The sequence below is a fragment of the Epinephelus moara genome, chromosome 6 (assembly GCF_006386435.1).
Source record: "Epinephelus moara isolate mb chromosome 6, YSFRI_EMoa_1.0, whole genome shotgun sequence".
Classification (NCBI taxonomy): Eukaryota; Metazoa; Chordata; class Actinopteri; order Perciformes; family Serranidae; genus Epinephelus; species Epinephelus moara.
In genome coordinates, this window is record NC_065511.1 from 8,852,126 (window position 1) to 8,878,723 (window position 26,598).

The 26,598-nt window shown below is 40.4% G+C and overlaps 1 protein-coding gene across 1 annotated transcript in view; it reads left to right on the top strand.

Annotated features, from left to right (window-relative positions):
- LOC126392352 (dolichyl-diphosphooligosaccharide--protein glycosyltransferase subunit STT3B-like) overlaps positions 1 to 26,598 on the top strand; it is a 71,275-nt gene that overhangs the window by 34,691 nt on the left and 9,986 nt on the right. Inside the window, exons 2-10 of the mRNA XM_050047710.1 lie at positions 2,153 to 2,261; positions 3,681 to 3,968; positions 6,577 to 6,642; positions 7,779 to 7,878; positions 15,644 to 15,742; positions 17,223 to 17,369; positions 19,885 to 19,933; positions 20,852 to 21,006; positions 24,788 to 24,999. Of these exons, the coding sequence (XP_049903667.1) occupies positions 2,153 to 2,261; positions 3,681 to 3,968; positions 6,577 to 6,642; positions 7,779 to 7,878; positions 15,644 to 15,742; positions 17,223 to 17,369; positions 19,885 to 19,933; positions 20,852 to 21,006; positions 24,788 to 24,999 (1,225 nt within the window). The remainder of the gene's footprint in view (positions 1 to 2,152; positions 2,262 to 3,680; positions 3,969 to 6,576; positions 6,643 to 7,778; positions 7,879 to 15,643; positions 15,743 to 17,222; positions 17,370 to 19,884; positions 19,934 to 20,851; positions 21,007 to 24,787; positions 25,000 to 26,598) is intronic.

Sequence of the window (26,598 nt, forward strand, 5' to 3'; positions counted from 1 at the left end):
TTGTGACTTAGTCAGGACTTCCAGCCCTGCTCATAGCTGGGACTTTGAAGTTTCCCTTGTTGTGCAACTTTCAAACTCTGTTAAGTGCTTTGAGTAGAAGCTTGTTTGATATCAACATTTTCTCAGTCTGCTCAGTTGTTGCACAGAGTTTGTACTTTTCACTCTTTTCACTGCGGCTTGTTTGGCGCAGTGAGAGTAGCTTGGCCCACCCACATCAGGTCAGCTGAGCTGCTGTGTTCGCTGTCTTGTTGCTCTGCAATTGACCCTGTAAAAAGAATGCATTTCAGTTTCTTACTTGAGGGCTGAAGCCATGCTAATATGCTAATGTGAACTTGTGGGCTGCAGTTGGTTACCTAAGTCATCTCGTCATTTTCAGAATGGAATAGGAATTTTCACACCAGGCAGCTGGCCTTGAAGCATTTGATTCTCAAATTAACTCTCAAAAACCCAAGAACAGTGTTAACGTTGGAAACATAGTGTCCTCACTGAGTCATACTCTCAGTCCTCTGCCTCTAGGTTGGCTGTAAAAAATGAAATTGTATTATTTCCTGTTTCCTTTTAGAGGTATCAAAAGGGTCTTTAATGCCTGGTTCACGGTACATGACTTAAGCGCTGATTTTCAACTCGCCAACAATTTGTGAAGCTCACCGGCAAAATCCCCAGATCAGAGACGTTGGCTCTGCGCTTACAAATCAGTTCTCGAACGCTTTGTGTGAACTGTTCAAAGAGGCAAGCAGAGCTCCCCAGATATCTAGCAGGCCAAATATCTGGACCTGGGGACTGGCGGGAGGTGCAGTCAGTGAGAGTGGAAGACATGGCACAGGTTAAGGGCAGAGACAAGCAGTACTGCACAAGGTGTGTGTGTGTGTGTGTGTGTGTGTGTGTGAGAGGGAAGGTGGATTATTGCATGCAATTTTTCTGTAAGTTATGAGCCTAATAACTTACTCTGAGTGCTGCTTTGTCACTTTGCGGATTTGATATTTTCTAGTAAGCACTTCCCAGACCTAGGGTTGTGGTCTGGTCAGTCATGTAGTGTGAAAACCACACCGACTTCTAGACTCAGTTATAAGCAGCAAGTTACAGCGATCTGATGACTTTGAAAGTCCTGTAGTGTGAACTTACCTTAAGGTTTCTTTCACACCTTTAGGTCAGTTCACTTGGTCTGGATCAAGACAGTGAACTGCATTTTTGCTTTTTACTTATGATGCATTTATTGTTCACACTGACTATTACAAGAAGTAGAAAAGAGATGTAAATTAGAAGCTAAATGAAGCTCAAGGTTACTCATTCATCGGACTGTTCTGGTGACTGTCATCCTGCATCATGACTGCTTCATGGACCTATTGTGTCATTTTCATATTCTGGTGACTAGCATGAAGCCATGCAACACTTACCTTTTTTTCCCAGGTGTCGTGAAGAGCTCACCAAGGAGTGTTAATTATGTGCATTGTTTGTCAAGAGTGCAATTGAACCTCAATGTCATGAATAATGACAAACTGATTAGATGAAGAGAGGTGTCTTGTACTGGGTTAGGGTTATATACATGCTCAGGAGATTGTTTTTTTCACAGTTCACAATCTGAAGATTGATGTATATGCTTGTTGCTTTTAAATGCTTAAATCACACATTTCCTCCCACAGACTCCTGTGGTTTGTTTTGCTTCCACACGACAAATAAACCACTTGCAAACAGACCATTGATCTATTTAGGCTGGTGCAAAAACTGAACCCATAACCCGTCAGTTTATCCCATTTACTCCATTAAATAGCAGTGTTTAACTCCCAGATGAATCCTCCCACCCCTCACCCCCTTTACTCTTATTTATTTAGTTTAGCTTTCCTTTCTCCCATGGTGTTTGGTTACATTTTGTTGGTTTTTCCTTTTTGTTTTCTTTTCTTCTTTACTACTTCTTGAGTTTGGATGTTGTTACAGCAAAAGAAAAGATATGGTAATTTGTAAACATATGACATAAAAAAACAAACTAACAAAACCTGTCACACCAAATGGGGCAAATGCATTGAGTTAGTTTGAAGCACAACACTTACTCTCCTCAGTTAGACACTCATGTCCTCTGAAGCTGCTCTGTTTGGTTTTGGCGTTGTGCCCTGTTTGACCGTCCACTCTCTCTCTGCCTCTGTCCCTAATGTTGCAGGTTCAACTACAGGTCGACTCATCATCTCACCACCAATGGCTTCTATGAGTTCCTCAACTGGTTTGACGAAAGAGCCTGGTACCCTCTGGGTAGGATAGTAGGGGGCACGGTGAGTGTTTCTTGTGCTGTGTGTGTTTGTGGGTATTTGACTCAGGAGGCTGGGGATGGATTGTGGAAGTGTGTGTACCTTCTGCCTCAGCACCATCTTTTCTTTGTCCTTATTTCTCAAGAGTCACATTACTGTGATGGATCTTCAATCACTCTGTTAAACTCACTCTCAGCTACACGTCTTCCAAACTCTTACACACACGCATGGTTAAACAGCTCTCTGGGGAGCAGGGGGCACTCATACAACACATATAGTGGATCTGTCTTCATCATAGCCAGAGAACAGAGACACCGGGGTCACTTTTAACATGTCATTACACTACGACTCATCTCTCAATTTCCATCTCCTCTATATTTACTCTGTGTGATCTCTTTGTATGGGTTGATGAAAGGAGCGCTAACTGTTGTGGGCTAATCTCTTCCCCAGAGTTCACTTATAGACATTCACATTAGCTGACAAAACAACAGCTTTAAGTTTGTTGTTCTGACTTTGAAGCAACCCTTTGCATCACGTCACTGGAATGAAACAGAGACAAAGACGAGACTCTATACTTAAAGGGACAGTTCAACCCAAAATCAAAAATACAAATTTTCTCCTTTACCTGTAGTGCTATTTATCAGTCTAGATTGTTTTGGTGTGAGTTGCAGAGTGTTGGAGATATCTGCTGTAGAGATGCAGACATCTCTATGGCTGATATCTCCAACACTCTGCAACTCACACAAAACAATCTAGACTGATAAATAGCACTACACGTAAGAAGAAAAATATGTTTGTTTGTTTGTTTTTTAAAAATTGGGGTGAACTGCTCCTTTAAATATTGACCACAAAGATTGGCTGATGGAAATAATGGCTGAATCTGGTTTAACTAAATGAGTTTTTGTAATTAAGTAATTTTAAAGTACCAACAGCTAACAGTAGTTGAAGTTTTGGACTTTCTGTAGCTGCTTAATATAAAGAAAACTGCAGTGTTTGTTACATTAACAAGTTACCAGATTGTTCGATTAACATTTGCTGTCATAATTTTGTTGGTTGATGTAACAATGCAGGCTGGTAAAAGCCCATCATCTCTCCAGTGGCTCTGAGCTAGCAACAAGCTTGTAGTGTTATGGTTTTTACTGCTGTCGAGTTTACTCATTCAGACTGTTAATGATGGCATTTTGCAGTCACAGCAGTTCGAAGATGCATGAAGCAGCATTTTCAGTTGTTCAGTACTTTTGCTGGCTTGTCAATATTACCGCTCTCCTCATCACATCAAATACATATTACATGGGGGAGGGATGAAAACAAGATCAGTTTGAGCTATTCAAACTTTATTAATAACACTTGACGTGTAAAATCTACAGAAAATTAGATTTGGGTTGCTTTTCTGAAGAAAAAATTCTGCCCTGATCTTCCTCCTCTGTTCCCCTCTTCTCTCAGGTGTACCCAGGCCTGATGGTCACAGCGGGCCTCATCCACTATGTGCTCAACCTGCTGCACATCACCGTCCACATCAGGGACGTGTGTGTGTTCCTCGCGCCGGTGTTCAGCGGCCTGACCTCCATCTCCACCTTTCTGCTGACGAGGGAGCTGTGGAACCAGGGGGCGGGGCTGCTGGCAGCCTGTTTCATCGCCATCGTCCCCGGCTACATCTCCCGCTCCGTGGCTGGCTCCTTCGACAATGAAGGCATTGCCATCTTTGCCCTGCAGTTCACCTACTACCTCTGGGTATGGCTATACATACTTTATTAGCCTTTACATAGTGTAGTCCTGACCCTCCATTATGCAGCTATTTATAAGAGTTTTCACTGCTGCTTCAGATGGCTGCTCTTCGTTACATGTTGGGGAATAAAGTGAGTCCGACTGCAATACTAAACCTTTTTTTTCTTAAAGTGACTTAAAGCTGCAATCATTAATATTTTTTATTACCAGTGACTCAAATGACTACTGTTTGTGCAATGTGGAAGTAGTACTAAGTTAATAGTAAGTGGCGTGTACCTCCAAAGTCATTTTTATTCAACACAGAAACTGCAGCAAAGGGAGCAATTAATTTTGTTTTTCACACTGATTTGAGAGTAATGCCAACCTGTATAGCTGTGCCGATCTAGTTGCTGGTTTTTTTTGGCAGTTTTTCAGTTACCATTATTCCAACTCGAGCACAAGAAGATTCAAGCTCTGCGATATTAGGATTGGCACAGTTTTTCCAAATGGGGAAACCACTTTTACTAAACTTAAGCTGAACAAATCTGAGGTGATGTAGAGATTCAGAGATCTAGATACATGCTAGCAGTTTCCTTCAGCTCTATGGCAAATTTTAGCTGATGTAAGCTTTAGTTGTGTTTTTTTGGTCTTGTTGATAAATTAGTTAATCTTGTTTGCAGCCACTGCAGGCAGCTGGTTTCTGCGACAGAGTTCTGATAAATCCACTGTATCGCCCTGCACTAAAAGGCAGACCAATAAAGTTAGCAACTCGCTGATGAATATAGTGCGTTAACGAGCAGCTAAACATCCAAATATTTTTCTTTTGGTGGAGACCAAACCAGAGCTAAAAGGAGAGTAAATATTCGACCACATGAAAGATGCTGCTGCTTTATATCCGCTAGATGTGTAAATTGGCGATTGTTTGCAACCACGTTTGCTGTAACAGCTTTTTAAAGTTAATATATTTTTGACGTTGTGTTTTAAGCTTGTTTCACTGCCCCTCTGTTGCTAAAAATCAATTAACTCAGATGTAGTATTTAGAGCATGAAGTTAAACCTCTTTATGTGATCTTGTAAAGCTGAGTGTTCATCTAAGATGGTTCCTAATGTTAGGAACAGATCATTTAACTTACTAATACATTTTTATTTTGACCAGAATAGTTTCACTTACTAGAATAAACATTCTTTCAAGCCCAGTTGCCACTGGACAAAATGCCACAAATAACCCGCTAATATCTGGCTTTTGTATTTAATGGGAAGGGTTACAATCAGCATTCACTCCCGGGACAAATAACTCTGCAGTGGTCGAAGTAGTGGTCACAAGTTTTAGCCCCGTTGCTAGCGCAATGAAGTGACAGGCTGCCTCAAAATAGCGTCTGTCTCTGTCTCCAAAATTTAGTTGCCACTGAGTTTGAGTGAGAGACTGAGTAAGTAAGAGAGATAAAAAAAAGATAAAAGAAAAGAACCTTTTCACTGGCCTCCATGCTGCTTTCTTTTACTAACCTTTTTTCTGGCCTGTTTGTGTCATTGAACGCGACACACCAAAAATAAAAAAACAGGAATTCATACTTGGCTACCTCTGGTCTACTTGCAATTGGAAAGCTGTCTGTCACCTATTTTTTTTAACAGGTCTTCCTGCATTTAAAATAACCTGCATACACATACTAATTTTTGTGGGAAAAGGGTGTTGGTTACCAAAGACAAGTTCCAGTGTCTCATTCATGATTATACATTAATGTCTGGAGAATGTTGTATATGTTGTTCCTGATCATAGGCATAATATGATTTTTTTTTTTTTTTTGTAAATAAGAACTCTTTCCTTTAACCACAGATGTGGCTTTCTATTTCTGCTTCTACAGATTTATTATTCCTACTGATCCTCAGTGGTTTGTGCATGTGGCTATATGAGCTAATGTTATTCTTAGTGTACATGATCAACTACAACATTTCATGCATACCACTGAGACTTAAAGAAGGAATCCACTATCCCAGTTATGCAGCCTTGAAGATGCTGTTAATTGGTGGTATGGATGGATGGGGGATAGCATAACCTGGTTTACATAAACATTAAGCCTTGTTTCTATACTGTGGATTTTAGACAGATTGTTAATACATTACAACACGAATAAATCACACAGAAAACTAGAATAACTTAACAGTCTCCAGTGATTGCATCTCCTACTCCCAGTATCTCTAACAGTCTCTACCTCCCTTTTGTTCACTTTACCTTAACGTTCCGTCCATCTCTTGCTTCTTTACATTCACCACATCTCATTGGCTCAGCTCCAGTGTCATCCAGCCGAATGCAGTGACTCCAACCCGTGCCTTCGTTAAGTCGGGGCTCGTTAGCCTCGTTAAGCCCTTGTTAACTTCTCTTGTGCACCGTGCTGGGGAAGGTAAAAATGTGTAGGACACGGTGCTCTGCTTTGTGCAGGTCATTAAAGAGCCAAACATGATGAATAATTCAGACAGTCGTGTTGGGTAAGCAGCAGCAGAGCAAATCCTCAAGGAAGAAAAGTGATAAAGCAGCTCAGCTTAATGAAAGCAGCTGATGTAGATTTTACTCTGTGTGTGTGTGTGTGTGTGTGTGTGTGTGTGTGTGTGTGTTAGTTAATGCTCTCTTATGCAAACTACAGGTGAAGTCGGTGAAGACGGGATCTGTGTTCTGGGCCATTGGATGCTGCCTCTCCTATTTCTACATGGTGAGAACATACACAGAAACACTTGTTTTACATTGTACATTTCTGTGCTATTATGACACTAAAGCTTAACCCCTAATGCTAACATAGATACTAAACACAGGTCTGAGTCATAAATGATAGGGAGAGCCATGTGTAGATCACACACTGACTCAGAATCACAGGAGCGCCCAAAAATGACCGCCGTGCCACTGACAGATGGCTAACATCGAACATTTTGTGGATGTCCATCAAACTTTGTTTGCCTCACATCAACACAAGGCATTTTCATCAGACAAAACCAGAGCTTTTCCCTTCCTCACCTATCACTCAGCCAGGCTTTGATGAATCTGTGATGAATCATTTGAACTCCTCACTCTGTAAGCTCTGATACCTTTTCTCTGGCAGCTGCTCACTGACAGGGAGTGACATGACACTTAGAGACAAAAAGCATAAAGCACAAGCTTAGAAAGAGGTGCACGTGTGTTGTTCTGAACATGCCTATACCTGTGTGGGGCTGCTGTTATGAACGTGTGCATGTGTGTGTGCGCGTGCCTTAACGCTGTAGCTCATAATGATTTCACAGCTCTCCGGTGGGCTGTGCAGCTTTGCACCCTGCTTCTGATTGCTACCTGTCTCATTATGGAAGTGTGTGTATGTTGTAAATAACAGAGGAAATACAGCCATCCTTCAGTTCCCAGTCTGCAGGGACTCGTGGGCTCACAATACTGATTACCTATTTCAGGTGAAAGCACTGCATGGATTCAACAGAGATCAAAATCCCATTATGACAAAAAGCAGTAAACTAACCGTATGTGACTTTGTATGAAAAACAAGAACCAAAAACTGTCAAATTAATGCAGGCAACCATGCAAAAGAAAAACCAAGGCACTCCTTGGTGTGAAATAATCTCATATTTATTCTTCCAGCGTAGGTAACCGAACTCCGTCTTCATTTAGCCTGAAAAACACGAATCAGACTAAATCATATACCAATCATAAATGTATGTTACTTTTTATTTGTATGTTCATACATCTGTGTGCAGGCGACCACTGTATGTGTGAATGCATATTCCACATTGTTACACCCCTGCATTCATGTCTGCTGTTTGTAAAGTTCTAAATAAGTAAGAAAATACTCTTATTTTGTTTGTTTCACAGGTGTCAGCTTGGGGCGGTTACGTGTTCATCATCAACCTTATTCCTCTTCATGTATTTGTACTGCTCCTCATGCAACGCTTCAGTAGGAGAGTCTACATAGGTGAGATGCAGCACACACACACACACACACACACACACACACACTATCGGGTGCGGAAAGGGACACGGAGATGTGTGTATATATGTGCATCCGTGTGTGATTAGTGCAACGCCTGTGTACGTGGGACTCCTGTAACACAGGTGTGCAGGTGTACGTACATCCACGTGCACATCCTGTGATTGCATGGGCAGGCCGACTGCTGGAAATCTCGGCCGACATAACTGTCTTAAAGAGGCTGTGGTGTGCTCATGTTTGAGGCTAGAGTTAAGGTAGTGTCATGTGAAACTAGACAACTTAAGGCAGGTATACTGACTTTACCCGGGCTGCTTTTGCAAAATGGCAGGAGGCCAGGGGCCAGTTGATAAACAAACATTAATAATTCATATATGAATAATTAGCCTGGACCTCTGTCAGGGGTTCTGGGTGATCCCTCTCTGGAACTTCTTTTTGGTATAAAAGCTCTATTTAATTGTTTTTTCGATGTACCCTGACATCTTATTTACATTCAAAGTACAAAAAAAATCCCAGCGAGAATCAGTTTATTTTCAATGTTCATTAGACAACTGTGTGTCAGCTGTAAGTTGAGAATCACTGACCTAAGGCATCCATTGGTATCAACTATGTCATGCTAGCTTGTCGGGGAGGGGGCTAAATAACACTCCAAAGTTAGGCTGCGCCAGAGCACAGTGCCATTATGCGTGGCTGTTCACTGTGTTTACCTTCACTAAATGCCCTGAAAGTGATACCAGGTTGCTACAGTATAACCATACGGAGCTCTACACACATCAGACTGCTCAGTTATAACTTTATGTTCAGCTTTTTTTATGAAGGAGGTATACGGATACCAGAGCTCATCATAGCCTCTTTTCAACTTTCTTTTTAACAAAAGTAGTTCTCATGTTTTATCCTTGAAACCCATTGCAGTGCAAATGCTGTAGTTTCACATCAATTACTAAACTATGTGACCATGTATGAGGTAAGGAACATTTGAGTTTTGTTAAAATACCACCAGTTTGATATCAGAAAAGGTCTCACCAAATCAGTTTCTCTATTTTTGATTTCAATCATTGTGGTAGTAACTACCTGATGGAAAATCTGTCTCCATCTGTCTTTGGGTACAGATTTGTGATGTGTGCCCATTTTGTGACTCTCTGAACCATCTAGACATTTCCTGAGGAAATGCGTTCTGTTTGCTGTGCTGTTGTTATCACGTTTAAGTGCGATAAGCGCAGATGGCTGGCTGACAGAGTATTTTATAATCTGCACACCTGCTGATCTTGGCTATATTGACTTTAACCCAACCTTTTGCACTTTTTTCTGCTGTGGCACATATACATGAATCCTAAAAAGAGACTCAAAATATGTCTTAGGGGAATGCAAAAGTATTAGTTGTTTTTATTTCACCCATCTATGTTTTTTTCTCTCCCATGTCCCCCTTTGGGCTCCATAGAAAACAGTTAAAACAACAATAATGAATCATGCTTGGCTAGTAATGTGCTCCATATTTAGATAAATTAGCTGGTTCTTTCCTGCCTCTAAAACCTTGGTTAGGAGTTACATGTGCATGTGCACATGCACGCCCCCATACACACTCCCCTTACCAACACAGACACACAAATACTTTACATTGACATTGATTCAAGGGCATAAACCAGGGGGGTGGGGTGTGTACAATTTAGCTCATTTGACATTCAGTGTAGCACATCCAGGATAAACAGATAACAAAAGGGGCAAAGTAACTGTACAGTCAGCAGCCACACACCTACACACACACACACACAAATCCTGTATTTCCTCTGCTTTCAAAGACTAAAAGCCATGCACATAGATGTGGGGGTAGTAAACAGAGTAGCTTATTAATTTTTGTCATATCTGCACTGTATAAAGACTTACTGATAACTTAAAGCATTCACTAGCAACCGATGTTGTGTCTGTAACGAGACACATATCAGGTTTACACAAATCCCCCAGAAGAGAAGAGATATGTGATAAAAGTAAGAGAGATGGAAAGTGGAAATGTAGGCAGGAAAAAAGGGAAGGAAAAAAAAGATTAAAGCTGTCTTCCCTTCAAAGAGCTCGCCTCGTCGCACACTCTGAACTCGCCTCACTGATCATGAATTAAGTCTTGACCCAAGGCTCACAGCTCCATACTGATGCCGCAACACTGTACCATTGTTTCAGATCCAGATCAATAACCCATACATACTGTACCAGATCATAATTCTGTGGAAATAATGACATATCAAGATGTGACACGTACAAAGTCAGGCAAGGTTAACCTGACAAGGAAGCTGTGAAATGTCTGTCTCTCTCTGAAGACCAGCACAATACATTTTGCCTGCAGCAACAGAGTAAATGAGGTGGTTCAAAGTTGTTATACAGTAGCTTACCAATGATGCATACCTTCATCTGTGATTTAAAGTCCAGTCTGTGACCTGCTGTCACACACCGGCCCTCTCTTGCTTCATCTTCCATGTCTAACAAAGCACATATACCATAATGAAATCCAACTGGAATTTCATTACATGAGCAGCATTGTCTCCTCTGCAGCAGAATAAAAAACAGAATAGAAAACCCTCTGGATGGATGCCTCAAATCTCAAACGGGCATCAGCTAGGCTGCTTGTTCCTAGTACCAGATGAGGCCATCACATTGCCCAGCATCTAGACTGCAGGTGCCATGTGCCACCTGCTGGGACACTTTAACAGGGCGATACCGGGCTCATCCACAGAAGTGAGCTGCCTGGCTGCCAGTAGCACGACTAAATGATTAGATTAGACTTGATGAGAGGTAGGACATCGCATATCATTACATTTAGTTTGCAGTTCACCCCCAAATCAAAAATATGTATTTTTTCTCTTACCTGTAATACCATTTGTCAGTCTAGATTGTTTTTGTGTGAGTTGCTGAGTGTTGGTTGGTTGGAGATATTGGCCATAAAGATGTCTGCCTTCTCTCCAATATCATTTAACTAGATGGCACTTAGCTTGTGGTGTTGAAACCACCAAAATTTTTTTTTTTTACAAAACTCAACAGCAATGTCTCTTTCCAGAAATCATGACCCAGTTACTCAGGATAATCCACGTTTCAAGTTTATTTTTCAACTCTTTTTTTTTTATTTATACAGCACTTTAAAAAGCAAAAGAGGCTTTGCACCAAAGTGCTTAACAAAGATAGACAAGCACAGAGACATAAAAGTGCATAGATGAGTTAAACAAGATTGAAATAAGTTTAAACATATTTTCAACCCAGGGAATCAGATAAAAAATAGAACTAACAGTACAAACACAAGTAAAAGCCAAAGAATAAAAATGGGTCCCAAGGCTCATCCTAAAAGCTCACCTGGCTAATGGCCTCTAGCAGGCTACTATAGGAAAAAGGCCTGTTCCCAGCCTTTCTTTTCCACCACTGGGGCACAGCCAACATGCAACAGTGGGTAGATCTGAGCGGTCTGGCGATGCTGTAAGGGCTGAGAAGCTCTGAGATCTATGCAGGGGCGAGCCCATGGAGGGATTTATAGATAGCTAGAGGGATTTTGAAGTGTATCTTGAAATGAATAGGGAAGCCAGTGTAAGGATACAAGGATAGGGGCGATGTGGTTCTGTTTCTTGGACCTTGTCAATAACCACAGCAGCGATTTAAATTAGTTGCAAACGTGAGATGGTAGCCTGAGAAATGCTGAGGTAGAGCGAGTTACAGCAGTCCAGCCTGGATGATTTAAGTGCTTTATTGACCCTTTCTAGATCAGAGAGTGACAGGAAATGCCTAATGTTGGAGTTGGCTCTGAGTTTGAAGAAGCTGGACCCAACAGTGGATTTACTTGCCTGTTAAAACTTAGATTCCCATCAAAGATAACACCCAGGTGATTGAGGTTCTAGGCGATAATACTTGTATGATGCTGGGTCCAAAGAGTGGGATGTCTGCCTCGTCTTCATTTAACTGCAAGAAATGATGTGCTAACCAGTCTTGGAGACATTTTTGTAATTAAGTGACCCGATTTTGGGAATTGAGTGATAGATAGCTCTGAGTATCATCTGCGTAGGATTGAAAAGAGATGTTGGGAGTTTGGGTGATTTTTCCCAATGGGAACATGGAAGGACAAAAAGAAGTGGACCTAAAACTGAACCCTGTGGAATTCACAATAATCCACAGACCTTGTTGTGAGCAGGTTCATGTAGGAACTGTTTTCTTTCTACGCGCCAGCTGTATCACCATGCAAAAGAAAGCATGCATCTACTCATGGACAAAAGGCTCGTGCTCATGGCAGTGCGAGATGTTAATATTATTGACATCTTCCTCTGCGGAGCTGTAACATAAGCTAGCCCAGTGGTGCTAGGTGAGTTAGCAGTAGATGCACGCTTCCCTCTGGGCTGATACAATTGGTTGGTATAGTTCGGCAGAAAGACAGTAGTTCCTGCCACCTGCAACACTTACATGCATTCAAACATTGATGGCACAGCCATCAGGAGAAATTTGGGGTCAGTATCTTGCCCAAGGATACTTCGACATTCAGAGTTGAGGAGCCGGAGATCAAGGTGACGATTTTGTGATTAGTGGACAACCTGCTCTAACTCGTGAACCACAGCTGCCCGTAGCTATAGGTTACTTTATAGATAAAGATTTACCTATAAAACCAATGAAGACTTTATAAATTGTGATGCGTTGTTATAGATTATAACACCCAAAAAAAAGTTTGAATTTGCTCCACATTGACCAACAGTAAAATAGAATAAGTATATAATAGTATAATAAATACTGTCAGACATTTTTCTGCACAGAATATCTTTACTTTTGAATTTATGTGCATTTTACTCATAATACTAACATGCTTTCTGTTTCAGTGTAAGACTGGTGTATCTAAGTACTTCATCCACTACTGCTTATATCAATGTAAATGTGCATTTAATCAAAGTTAGTTATTCTGTAATTCAAAAATCTACAACAGCCCTGTATTAAATCTCATCTACAGTTTTTGTTGACATCACATTATGAGAAACATCTTTCACCATGGTGCAGAACACCACCAGTAGTGATTACAGACTTCAATCAAATTCTCTCATAACACAATGTCAACAAAAGCTGAATATTGCAAGTTTCGCACAGGTAAGATTTATTACAGGTCTAATTCTATTTGATCACATAAGGTTGCACAGGCGAATGAAAAATGACAACTCAGTGCATTAGGGCCGTTGAGGAAAGGTGTTTCCTTGCATTAATTTACTAGATCAATTTTTTACGGAGCAGTTTGTGACACCGGCTGGGTCAACAGCAATCTTTTTCCATTTTCCTCGCTCTGGCATTCCTAATAATGTTGTCATCATCAGACGACAGCCACAGAGGGAGAAAGTGATTGAGTCAGAACAACCTTGGAACCGTTGCTTTTAAATGTAAATAACAGTGAGGTCTGCTGGGCTTCATGAATCATCTCTGAAGGACGGCTGATGCTGACTGGAAAGCAGAATATCTGAACTAAATATTTCCTCCTTTGCTCCCTCCAGTCTGGTCGAGGCAAGGAGATAATCAAGATACAAAATCACTTGAAAGTATGTGTTGCTCCAACAGAACAGCAGGCTGTTTTCACACCGAGACATACATCTTTTGGTGTTACACCAATAGTAATCATGTCTACTTGTGAAGACAGCAGTGGAGAGAGTTGAGGTTTGATTCTATGCCCAGACACAAATTGGCGTAGACTTTTTCCCCCACACATGATTCCCTTTGGTGTGATCTGGTGAGGCTTCAGCCTTTCAAATTTATTTTAAGTGCAGCCACAGATGAGCAGCAGAATTGGAGATTGGAGTTCTGGCTCTTAGTGCAGAGTGACGACCATCCATTTAATGTTCTGCTTTAACACATCAGTTGAAGATAAGATTGTCCAACAGTGAACTGTGAATTTTGAGGAAATTTCAGCTGCTGCATCAAACTGCTTCATCTTATTCTGGGTTGTTAAGATACCTAAAGGAGGCATGACGTGGTCAGAGTCGAGTCATCTAGCTTATTGAAATATTTCTAGTCTGATGTACCATTCTTAATGTCTACAATTCTCAGCTTGTGTCTATAGTACGTAATAAGACTGCAGCTTGTTTAAGCGAGCTAACCTTTTGATGTCATTGGCTGTGCTCTGGCAGTGTTCGACCAGCAGAGCTTGTTTCTGAGGTTTTTGTTTTTGAAGCTTTCTTTGAGTGTTTCTGACCCTTGAGGGCTTGTTTGAAACACTTTTCAGGTTTAGTTGGAGTGTTCACAGTGAGCCTGTTGTCTGGTTGTGCTGCTGATTCCCAAGTGTGTCAATTGTTTTAACTCTGGAGCTTAATCGCTCTTAGACTGTCAGTCATGATTTAGGCTCAAAAGGCGTTTTGTTCTTGTGTACTGAGTCAAGGACTTTTAGAGGGGGGATCACTAACACTACGCTTGTATGCGCCGTTGTTCTTTTCCTTACTAAATCTTTCCTAGAATTTATTAATATAGTACCAATATTTACACATTTCTGAAATCACATGTAATTAAACAGTGAACAGTTACTGACAGTTTATCATGATACAGATAATAGGTCACATTGTCTTACCCTAACTTTATGTGTTACACATATTTTATGCACGGTGTGTATGAAGTATTTCTCCTATCTGTGTGAGCACAATTTTGTGTTTTATACCTGCAGAGAGACATTTTTACTTAGTGAGATAACTCAAAAGACAAGGCAGCAATAGTATATATTTCATTACTGTTATCAAGAAAAGACCAAAACCAACAACTCTCAACAGACTCTCAGCCCCACAGTCATTGGTTCCTACTGAGCATGTAAATCTTTAAAAATGGGTCAGAATATGTAATTTCATTTTCAGAAAAGTATATAATGTTCCAGAACAGGTTGGCACTGTTGTTTTTTGTAGTTTGAGTTCACAGAGGTAGGCAGTGCACTGGTTAGGGACTATTTCCAGGCGCAGATTTGATTTGGTGCTGTAGTGAATATTTTCAGCAGCAGGACGATGGATGTGGGATTAAGTCAAAATAAACAGTTCCCACGTTCAGCACAATGAGACATGTCACCTAGTGCAACAGTGTGACTCACTGATGTAATTCAATAGTTTTTGAACAACAATGGAGCTCTACGGCTCAGAGGAATAAGATATATCAGGCTTTGGATACACACACAACACTTGTTAGTAGGACGGGTTTATTGTTACCTGGGATTAGTTTACAGTAAGAAAAATCTAGAGTGGGGGACATCAACTTCATTTGTCTAAGGGCCGGACTTTTTCCAAGCAGACTATTTAATTAGCCTATCATTGCTTAATAACATGATTATAATTGTTCAATAATAAATCTGTCCACTCCACCGAGTTGACTAGAACTGAGTGCCACAGCTCGTATGTGTGTGTGTTTGGGAGAGTTGACAGAGACAGACAGATGGAAAGAGATGGTGGAAGGTAGACTATTGCAGGAATGCAGGTTTCTGTAAGTTAGGCTATCAATAACTTACTCAAACAATGTCTCTTGATGCTTTTTGATGCATAACTTTTGACGCATTTTTGGGGGGAGTTTTTCTTCATCCGCTATGAGGGTCCAGGGACAGGGGGATGTCATATGCTGTAAAGCCCTCTCAGACTAATTGTGATATGTAATTTTGGATGTAATAGATCAAATTGATATCAAAATGGAGTTGAAATTACTATTTGTACAGCCCAGGAGGCATGCTTTGTGATGGGGCTACAGACGTAAGTAAATAAGTGAGTAGTGTCTTGTCTTAACTGCTTGTTTCTCCCTCCAGCCTATAGCACCTTCTACATCATCGGCCTGGTCTTGTCCATGCAAATCCCCTTTGTGGGCTTTCAGCCAATCAGGACCAGTGAACACATGGCCGCAGCAGGTCAGTAACCAATAACCTGTGATCTGGGTGGAAAGTGCCAATAATATGCATTTACTTCAGGCCTATGGAATATGTTTTAATTTTATTTTTATACATAAAACAACATTTACCTGTACCAATTTCAAACAGCAGATAAAAGGATAGGTCATCATTTTTCCAGTCTCTGTTAACACAGGACTCACATGCCCATATGTACAGTACCTTGAAAAGGAGAGATGGGCATTTTAAGTAATTTTCATATTTGAGTACTCACATTGAATTATTATCAGGTACTAGAGTACTTGCAAAAACATAATCCAACCTAAGAATAGTGCCCCAAATGAACGCCCAAGCAAAAATGCAGGTGGAGGTTAGAATTAGCCTACCTTTCTTCACAACATAGACTGTAGAGCTTCTATACGCATGTTTAATGTAACATAACTTGCACTGCACATTGAAGTACTTAAAAAGACATCACTCTTATGCCTGATTGCCTGCCTGCCTGCCTGCAACGTTAGATCAAGTGATGTCTGACTGAAACAGGTTGAAATTTTTCTGTGTCTGCTCAGACCTCTCATTTTTGGTGTATGAATCTGTGCAGATATTCATAGATTGCAGTTACATCACTGCATCCTGTTCAGAATATCTGAACTTTTACTGTCGAATACTGATGAACAAATTCGGACTTGAAAGCGTTGTTGTTTGCTGTAATTGTTCCTCCAGTCCATACTGGCTAAAAGATCCCTTCTTAAACCAGTTTTAGTGTTAGTCACTGGGGATGCTCTCTTAAAAAACTGCATCATCTAACCTACTTGATTTGACTAACTCAGACTGCTGAAGCTTTACATTAGCTTCAGCTGAACCTTAGAATGGATTATCACACAGGACAGTGTATTTTCCCTCCATCTGTTACATAGATATTGATGAATGAACATATGTGCATGTCAGTATTGTTTTGAGATAGACTTGAAAAATGTGACCCTTTCCTTTTAAAGTACCTTTTTCCCCAGTCATGATCATATATCTGCTACAAAATTAGATTCAGAAATGCAATCTGTGTATGAGCCCTCAAACTGGAGTGTGTCATGATGATGAGGTAATCTTCAACCATTCACCTGAGACAGTTTCCATAATACCAGCGCCCACAGCAGCTTGGCAGTGCCAGTGTTATCTTGACGGGCAATGACAGTACAGTGGAAATAAAGTGCACACTCCGATATTACCTGCTAAGATGCCTTAAATTATTCAGATATGCGCAGTACTGAAACACTCCAGTAAAGAGTAGGTAAAGTGGATGTGATGCCTTTAAGTGTTGTTAAATGCTCATTTCTTTATGAAAATGATTGGTTCATATTTAAATTACATAAAAAGCATGCTGAAAAGGGGGTTTTAAATATGCTTTAATGACAGAGTTACAGTAGAAACAAAGTTTAAATTTATTTACTGCAATGAGAATATGTCACATTTTTAATTCAGTTTTGTTTGTGCTCTATCTCTGTAGGTGTGTTTGTGCTGCTTCAGGTCTACGCCTTCCTGCAGTACCTGAAGGACAGACTGACCCGGCAGGAGTTCCAGACTCTGTTCTTCCTGGGAGTCTCTCTGGCTGCTGGAGTGGTTTTCCTCTCTGTCATCTATCTGACTTACACAGGTTTGTTCACATTGGCTTTCAGAGGGAAGGTCGTCTGAATCAGTCTCACATCCACTTTCTGCACTAGGAAAAATAGCTTATGGAAACTGAAAAATGAAGCTACCACATTTTTGTTCATTGTTCTGTGGCGAGATTATTCAGTCACATGCCTAGTGGTTTTAATACAAAGCTGGACATGCATACCACATCATTACTGTGCAGACAGGCTACAGTTAAGCTGACTAGTCCCTTGGGTTTTAGAGAATTTGGAGAATTTGCCATGCAAATGTAACAGCTAATATGAATTTGCATTTCAGTTTGGTGTCAAAGGAGAAAAACAAAGCTGTGTACACAACATCTTTTACTCTGGAAAAGCTTCACAATTTTCACTGTGCTTTTTGTCAGATTGATTGATTCTACATTGAGTGGCTGGGTCCCATTTAAATATAAACAACAGCTCGGGGTGCCCAATTATGCATCGTTTTACATATTTCCCAGGAGTAAAGTCCTAAAAGAATTTGGAGCAGTTATTTAATTTACACGGTACCTTCAGTCCTCCCCTCGGTTGACTGCTCTGACCTGGTGAATGGGCTGGGGAGGCTCCTTCTACCACCTACCACCACACCAAATCTTTAAAGTTTCTTTAAAGAGCAACTTAGTTGTTTATTTATTGTTTATTTATTTCTTTTTTTTAAGGTTTTTTTATATCATCCTGTAGCTGCAAAGCAGCGGTAGACCAGCAACTCCCATGTGCTGTGAGGTCAGATTACTGTTTCTGTCAATAGAGCCTGGTGCCTTTGAAGATGGTGATGTAACAGCTTCAGTACCCCATTCGAAAGGGCTGTGTGACGGCAAGATAAAGCCGTAAAATAATTTAAATATAGAGTACTCTTGAACCAATATTGATTTTGTTTTAAGGTGGTCCCATCATTAGTTGACTAAAATACATTTTGCTGCTTCCCCCGGCCACAGCCACCAGACTCCTCTGACAGAATAAGTAATTTTACCATGAGAGCATGACGGGTTGCTAGTCTACTGCTGCCTCTCCTCTGATCGTTTAGTTTGTATTATTATGTGACCTTCAAGACCAAACTAATGTGGCATCCACAGCAGTATACTGTTTAGCCTCTGTGTACCGTTACTCCAGCAGCATTACATTATATTTAATCTCAGTGTGTCTTCACCTAGTCAAAAAAGGTTGAATTAGAATAATAACAGCATCTTCCACCCCCAAGCTCAAATCTTCTAAGCTAACACTTTCCTCACTCTTTGTGCTCACACTGTCAGAAACAGAGTGTGTTGGGGGGTGAGGGAGGGGAGGGCATCACCACGGTGACCTGCATCACTGCTTTTTGCTAATGGCTGAGTGGGAGCTTCCATTTGAAAAACACTCAGTTGGACCCACCCTCTAAATAATTATCAGTTACTTTTCCAAATAACTATCAGTTACTTAATGAAGTTCACATGAACCGCTCCTCTCATGGGCTTAAAGTAGAACCACCAAACAGCACTTATTTAGAAAGAAAATGTGTCACTTTTAAAGCTGATTCGTCTGTTACTCCATTTATTTTCTTCTTCCAAAACAGTGGTGAGGAACACCAGGAGCAAATGCCAAGAGTTCAGTTTTCATTAAAACTAAATTATGACTGGTTTGTTAACTGCATGCCAAATTAATCAGAGCACACACGGCCAAACTGCCTCCTAATTTACCATATGATGGCTTGTTGACAAGCAATGTAGCATTTAAAAGCCTCTTTAAAAAAAAAAAAAAAAAAACAGAGTCCAGTGCAGTGCTCACTTCATGTATACATCGCTTCCAGCAAGCTTCACAGAGAGCAATGAGGGAATAACAGCATTACTAGGTTGTTTTAATTGAACATTCTCTGGTCTAGCTCAGCAAAAAACACAAAATTACTGGATCCATCAGCATATTAGCGTGACGTTCACCACAGAGTGGTAAAAATATTTTTTTGTCCTGGCGGTGGGTCCCGTTAGCCCATCAGGCCTGTACGGTGAAAGAGGAAACACTGGAGTTTTTACACATGAGTGTGGTCGCAGTAAATTAAAACCCTTATCTAAGGCCCAACAGCCATTAAATGCTGCATGTAAAGCAATAGCTGGTTATAGTTGGAGTCAGCCATCCACTGATATCACACACCTATAGTCTGTGTGTGTTAGGACCACCTGCTGACTATCTAACTAGTGGTGATTGCTCTCTGTGTTCTCATTTATCATTGCACTGGTGAGCTGAGCGGCCAGGCGGCCAGAGAGAGCTCATTACAGCTCATCATGTCTGCAGCACAGCAACACACACACATTAGAGACAATTACATGATCAATACATGCAGGAGGAATGTTACAAACCAATCAAGCGATCCACTGATGCGTGACAGAGTACACAGACCACTGACTGTCAACTGTAGTGTGTGTTCACAGGTGTGTCTGTGTGGGCTGCTGGTTAGACGTGTTTGTTTTAATGCACTTTAAGTATATACTGACTGAGTCCATATGGTTTGTGTGTGTGTTTAACCTTCAGGGTACATTGCTCCATGGAGTGGGCGCTTCTACTCCCTCTGGGATACTGGGTAAGTCGTCACAATAGATGTGTTGTATGTTTGCAGTGGATTACGGACTTTACAGCAGTGCTGATAATAATTATGTACAGTGGCACATTTAAGTCTGTTAAACTGTAGGAGACAATGGGGCGATTAAGATTCATTCCACCTTGTCTACTTATTGATTTACTATGAAGTCCAACTTTTGATTTAGTCCAAACGTTGTTTAATAAACACATACTCAGGATGATGACTTTTTTTTTTCATGTGCCAGAGTGAAAGTGTCACTGTTTCAACAAATTCAGTTTATTTTCCCCTTTAATTTTTCAATCACATTCTCATGTTTTAGCCAGATCAAACAGACACATCGAATGCACGCCAAGTATCCCAAGAGCACTAAACACTCACTGTTTGACCATAAAAGCATTTTGGCAGTTCCACAGTCAGCCGTCACTCAGCCCCATCATAAAATCTTAAACAGATAATGCTCCCTTTCTCCCTTCCCAGATCTGGGCTTACAGAGAACTGCCAGACTGCAGCATCAGCTGTAAAACCCTAAAACTCTGAGTGTATGTCCACATATGTTTGTGTGTTGGCGCACACGCCTACTGTGCACACGAGTATATTTTTAAAGGAAATTAAGTTTTGCTGCAGTGCAGTAAAAGTAATGAGGTCATTATAACTGACATCAGCCATACTTGATTTTCCTCCATGCTGAATGAAATATCACAGCTTTACTATCAATGAGAATGGTTCATTTAGAGTGAGTCAAGTGGAAATTAAAGGGAATACAATGAACTATTATGCCTTTTATAAGAAAGAACAGGGTCATTTGGCACTAATGATACATTTACAGTTTGATAGTGTCATTATAAAGACCTCCTTCTTTGCCTAACCATACTTAATTTGCAGTGTCTGACTTCTTTATGTCTTTAATGTTCTCCACAGATATGCTAAGATCCACATTCCCATTATAGCATCAGTATCTGAGCACCAGCCCACCACCTGGGTGTCCTTCTTCTTTGACCTCCACATCCTCGTCTGCACCTTCCCAGCAGGCCTCTGGTTCTGCATTAAGAACATCAATGATGAACGTGTCTTCGGTAAGAGCCGTTGCATGGAATAATAACAACAAATTTAGAACACGGTTATTGACAAAGTTGTAGAACTTGTCAGTTGTACTTTAGATACAATCTATCATCCAGTATTGAAAGATTAATAAACAAGGCAGCATTAGTTGGAGTGCTGTTGTGGTTTAGACGGAGACAATGAGCTTTAGAGTACCATTGCTGTCAATAAAGTGCCCACAATAACAAGAAACAAGCTTTCACCAGTTTTATGACTTCTGTCCCTCAAGTGAAACTTTGGCACTAAGTTGATGAGCAGCGTTGGGGAGTAACTAGTTACACATAAATAGATTACAAAAAAGAAATTGTAATCACTTACATTCACTGAAAAAAGTAATTAAAATTGAATTACAGGTACTCATCAAAATGGTGGTGATTACAAAGAGCTTACATCTGAATATATTCTGTTTAATCAAAAGTTTATATAAAGAATATAACGTTCATTATGTTGCTTTCCATCTTTTCACTGTGCAGGAATGTTCTGTTTTTTAGCAGAGTCTATTTCTGGATAGTTCTCCACTTTATTGCCCACTTTGAAACATTTGTTAGCTAGTAATCTGGAACCTACTATGGTTTTAAAGTAACCTTCAAAACACTGTTGATGAATATCATCCTCTCTATCTGTGACAAGTTTGGGTTTTTGTCCTATTAATGATCAAATTCCGTCAAATTTAATTACCAGTGTAACCAGTATAGAGCTGACATAACACTGGAAATCACTTTAATGCATGTATAGGTCCTGTTTGTGCATGTGTGTATGTGTATTTCGGGCCTGTGTGTGTATATGTATATGACAACAGGGTGAAAATATTGAATTTCCCCCTTTGGGATTGATAAAGTATATAAAAGTAAATAAAAAAAAATAATAATAAAAAAATAAAATCATACTTTGATGGTATACTGTACATTATACATTTGTGCAGAGGGCAGGAGTGGCCATTAAGAGAAAAATATAAATAAATCAAGGCCAGGTTTATTAAATCATGCTCACGAGATATAAGTCATTACCTCAATTTAACTAAATAGTTTCCACATTTTGGATCATTTGAGCGCTCAAGTGTTTAAAAACGTGGGTAACGTCTTGCTGCATTCAAATGGGGTCCTGTTTACTGTATTCACAAGTCCACGTGACCCTGTAAATACGTTTCTGAGAGCTCAGAGTTCACAATTTTGTGTACACGCCTTTTGGTGTCACAAGTTCCATTTGAACGCAGCAGCTGGTGACGTCATGTCGTGAGGAGACTGTGTGTGGTTCAACTGAATTTGGGCTCTTTTTGGTAGTAATCACTATACTAGCCTACAGGCACTGGGAAGGGCTCTTTTCAATATGTACATATCAACACATGTTCTCTGGTGCGCTTAAGCACTATACTGAAGGTCTCTGAAAGAAGCAGGTCTCTGTTCCATCTGCACTGTCTAACTGGCGTGATGTTGCACACTGTTGAGCTGCAATTACACATCTGGAGTTTTTATTATGTTTAGTATTGTCAGAGCTATTTTCTCCTGTTGTATCAGTAACACTTGGAAATGTGATACAACCTGGCATGGCATATAGTACAGATTTAACTTAGCATTGGCTTTGAAGTCAAACAATTGGTATCCCAACAACATTTTAAGAATATCACCGACAGACCATTATTGTGAATCATGTGCTAGATAATTGTTTTTTCTTTCAGTGAGCGTGTGAAAATTATGATCTTAAACAGTGTAGAGAGTCCAGCTCTCAGGCTCCTGCTGCTGCTCGTATCGTTTGTCATTTGCAAGCTCAAGCTCACTTGTGTTTGTGCTGTTGTTTCTTATCAAACTGTCGAGTTTGTTTTCTAAAATGTCCCGCTCAGTACATTCCAATATCGACAGCATATTTCTTTTAAAATTCACTTAGTCGAGCTGTTACAAAAATACTACATACTCATAGTGGCTGGAAATCAGAATGTGCAGATCGACTGGTACTGTATCACATAAACTCTCTCAAAAACGTCTCCCCTTTAAATACAAACATAGCTGAGAGTGTTTAAACCTCACTGTGCAGTCTAATAACTCCTATGTTGGATGAGAGAGCAGTGGAGCAGCTACTGTATCTGAGCAGTGTCTCTCGCATATGCAGACCATATTTTTTGATAATGTATTTGTCAGCAGCATCTGTCATCTGTTGCATCCACAGCAGTGAGCTGCAGCAGTGGTGTGTGGGCACTTGTCTGTAAAACACTTCTGTGTTTGTTTGTCTCTTTCTGCTCTTTATCTCCACAGGTGTCACACATCCCCCTGTGTTCTTTCCACCGCTCTCAGTTCGCTTTCTGATCTTCCCACTGCCTCATTATCTTTTTAACATTGTCATGCATACTGTAGGCTTTGTTTGTAACTCTGTCTGTGTGTACTGTGATGACTTGATTTAAATGATCAGAAAGTGAAATATACACGCTGTATCAGCTGCAAGGAGCAGCAACACTACATTTAAACAGTAAGCTTCACTGGAAATGGAATTAGTTTCTATAACATCAGTAAACATCAGGGCACAGTAGCTCAGTCCATAGGGACTTGGGTTGGGAACCGGAGGGTCGCCTATTCGAGTCCCCGTCCGGACCAAAATATGGAGCCTGGACTAGTGGCTGGAGAGGTGCCAGTTCACCTCCTGGGCACTGCCGAGGTGCCCTTGAGCAAGGCACCGAACCCCCCAACCGCTCGGGGCGCCTCACCAAGGGCAGCCCCCTCACTCTGACCTGTGTGTGTAATTGACAAGCAAGAGTGAAAACATTGAATTCCCCTCAGGGGGATTAATAAAGTAAATAAACTTAACTAAACTTAAACTTAAACTTAAACATAAAATTATATGTGTATATGTAAATTGAGATCAGAAGGATAACACATAAAAATAAACGTGTATAACTTTTTTTAAATGTATTTTAAATCAGAACCAGGATAAACTACTGAGCATTAAATTTAGTTGTGTAGTGTCATCAAGCCTCTGTTATGAGCATTGCATGAATTTTTGATTGGATTTTGTCACATTACTAATTAGTGTCTTTATATTTATGGTTCATTTTCTGCTACGTTAAGTTCTGTCTATTCAAGGCAAGCTACAGAAAAGCTTCTCTCAACCATTACGTCAACTAAAAATGCCTTTTCAGACATATCTTTGGCGTTGCTGTACTGCAATTTCTTGTTACTTATAAGCAACACATATACACCAATATAATAAATCTATGATGGGTTTAAATTGCTCAGTAATATCAAGGTCAGGTTCTACTTGGCAATATGAAGTCCAGTCTTCTGCTGCCCTCCTTTGACTGAATTAACCCTCTCCCTGCTCCCTCTGCCTTCTTGTTTACTTTCTTTTTCTCCTTCACTGTATCTCTGTCAGATTCTGTGTTCATCTCTTTTTTGCTCTGTACCTGTAGCTTCCTGATCATTTCATCATGACTCTTTGATCTCAGTTCAGCTAAAAACACTCCACTTAGAGACAAACACATCAGGGTTAGTGTTTGATTATGTGCCGTACTTTTCTTTCTGCTTGTTACATTTTCTGTTTTGATCCAACCTGAGCAGAGGCATAGTGCTGAAAAACGGGAAAAGGAAGGCATGAGTTTCAGGTCAGACAGCAGAGATGGGGGCAGTGCACCTGTGAAATGACTTGACAGCATTAAATTAAAGTAAGTTTAAAATTAAATCCTGGTCACCTGTAACCTCCTTATCTCTCTCTCTCTCTCTCTCTCTCTCTCTCTCTCTCTCTCTCTCCCTCTCTCTGCTTCTCTCCCACCAGTGGCCTTGTATGCCATCAGCGCCGTGTATTTTGCTGGCGTAATGGTGCGTTTGATGCTGACTCTGACTCCGGTGGTGTGCATGCTGTCGGCGGTGGCCTTCTCTAGCGTTTTTGAACACTACCTGGGAGATGACATGAAGAGGCAGAGCCCACCTGCAGAGGACAGCAGCGACGAGGATGACAGGAAGAATGCTGGAAACCTCTATGACAAGGTTAGCAAACATCAGAATGTGTGTGATGTGATCGTGTGGTTTGATGTACGTTAAACTACCAAATTTGTCACTGTACATTTACTGTTATCTTTGTAGATTGATGTTCATGTGTACAGTGTAAGACACAATGCTGAATCGTTATTTATATCATTGTAGAAAAAACTGTCAAAAGTGAATGCCTTCATTTTCTAGTGTTAGCTTTGTTTCTTATGAAATTAATGGCTCATTGTTTTTTCAAACGTAGTGCTGTTGCATGACTAAAATGCACAAAGCATTAATATATTACATATGTTTAATTCCCAAACAAGGATGATTCTTTTTCCCTTCAAAAGTGAGAATTTCCCTGCCACTCTTTTTTTAATAATGTGTCGTACAATTCCATACACAATATACAACACCATTAAATCATATAGCCTGCACACCTAATACCAAATTATAACATCATTCAGTCTTTTCATATTAATCTGATGACAGTGTGTGCTGTTAAAGGAGTTGCCTGTAGTGACCATCCCACAGAAAATAATCACCATCTGCTGCAGTTCACCTCAGCTCAATGGAGCGTTTTAGCTTCTTTTAGCTTATTGTTTTGGTTTTACAGCCTGCAACTTTACTGTTGTGGTTCACTCTCGCAGCTTTTATCAGCGTCATCTCTAGCAGTAGCAGGTAGCTGATTTCAGTGAACAAGCTCTGATAAACCAGGCCCCCAAAAATGCTGCTGAGCCTTGTTTACAAATTTTTCCCAGTGGCCACTTGATAAATTGCAGTGGAAAAAATCACCTGCAGCCCAAAATGCATTTTTCCCATTGGCCACCACTGTTTAAAAGATGTCTGTTAAACTCTTGACAGGACACCACGAAGTCCAAACAAGGTCAATTATGACTCTTCCTCTTATGAATTTTTGACCAGTTAAGGTTTTATATTTGAAAAACTTTCCTCAATTGGTGAAAAGCAATTTTAAAATCTGTGACATCATCGCAATTTAAAGTCTGCAAGCCAAGTGGGCAGTTGTGGGTGTGGCCAGGGGGAGAAACAAAGCTGCGCATAGTCACAGGGCCACATGCCATGGAAGTAAACCTGGAAACTCGAAACTTTTTTGCCGTGTGTGCCAGGCAGGCAATTTTCATTTGACTGAATAGGCACCATCTTGGGGTCCAATATCCAGATCTAATGATAGATCCATGTGTTAAAGCCACTGCCTGTCTGCCAGACAATAATAAGACAAAGATAGCGACTTGCAGTTAGCAACTAAAGAGCCAGATATTTTTCTCAGGATTTTGTGAGACCATAACAGAAACACAGCTTCAAAACAAGGATAATGTTGCTCTTTGTCTGCTGGTTGTGTAAATAGATAAATGTTTGCTAATGACTTAATAAATGAAACAACTTAATAACATAGTAATATGCTAGTGTTGCATTTACAACTTCTGCTGCCCCAAAGTGGCCAAACAAAACCAATAAGTACTGCTATAACTCAAATACATAATGTTTTTCAGACCTGGCTTTCATATACACCAGTTCATCTCATGAATGTTTCACTTCCTGTGTCTATTCCAGTTGTGTCTTCTATGATAAAAAAGTTCTTGTCACATTAATGAGAAA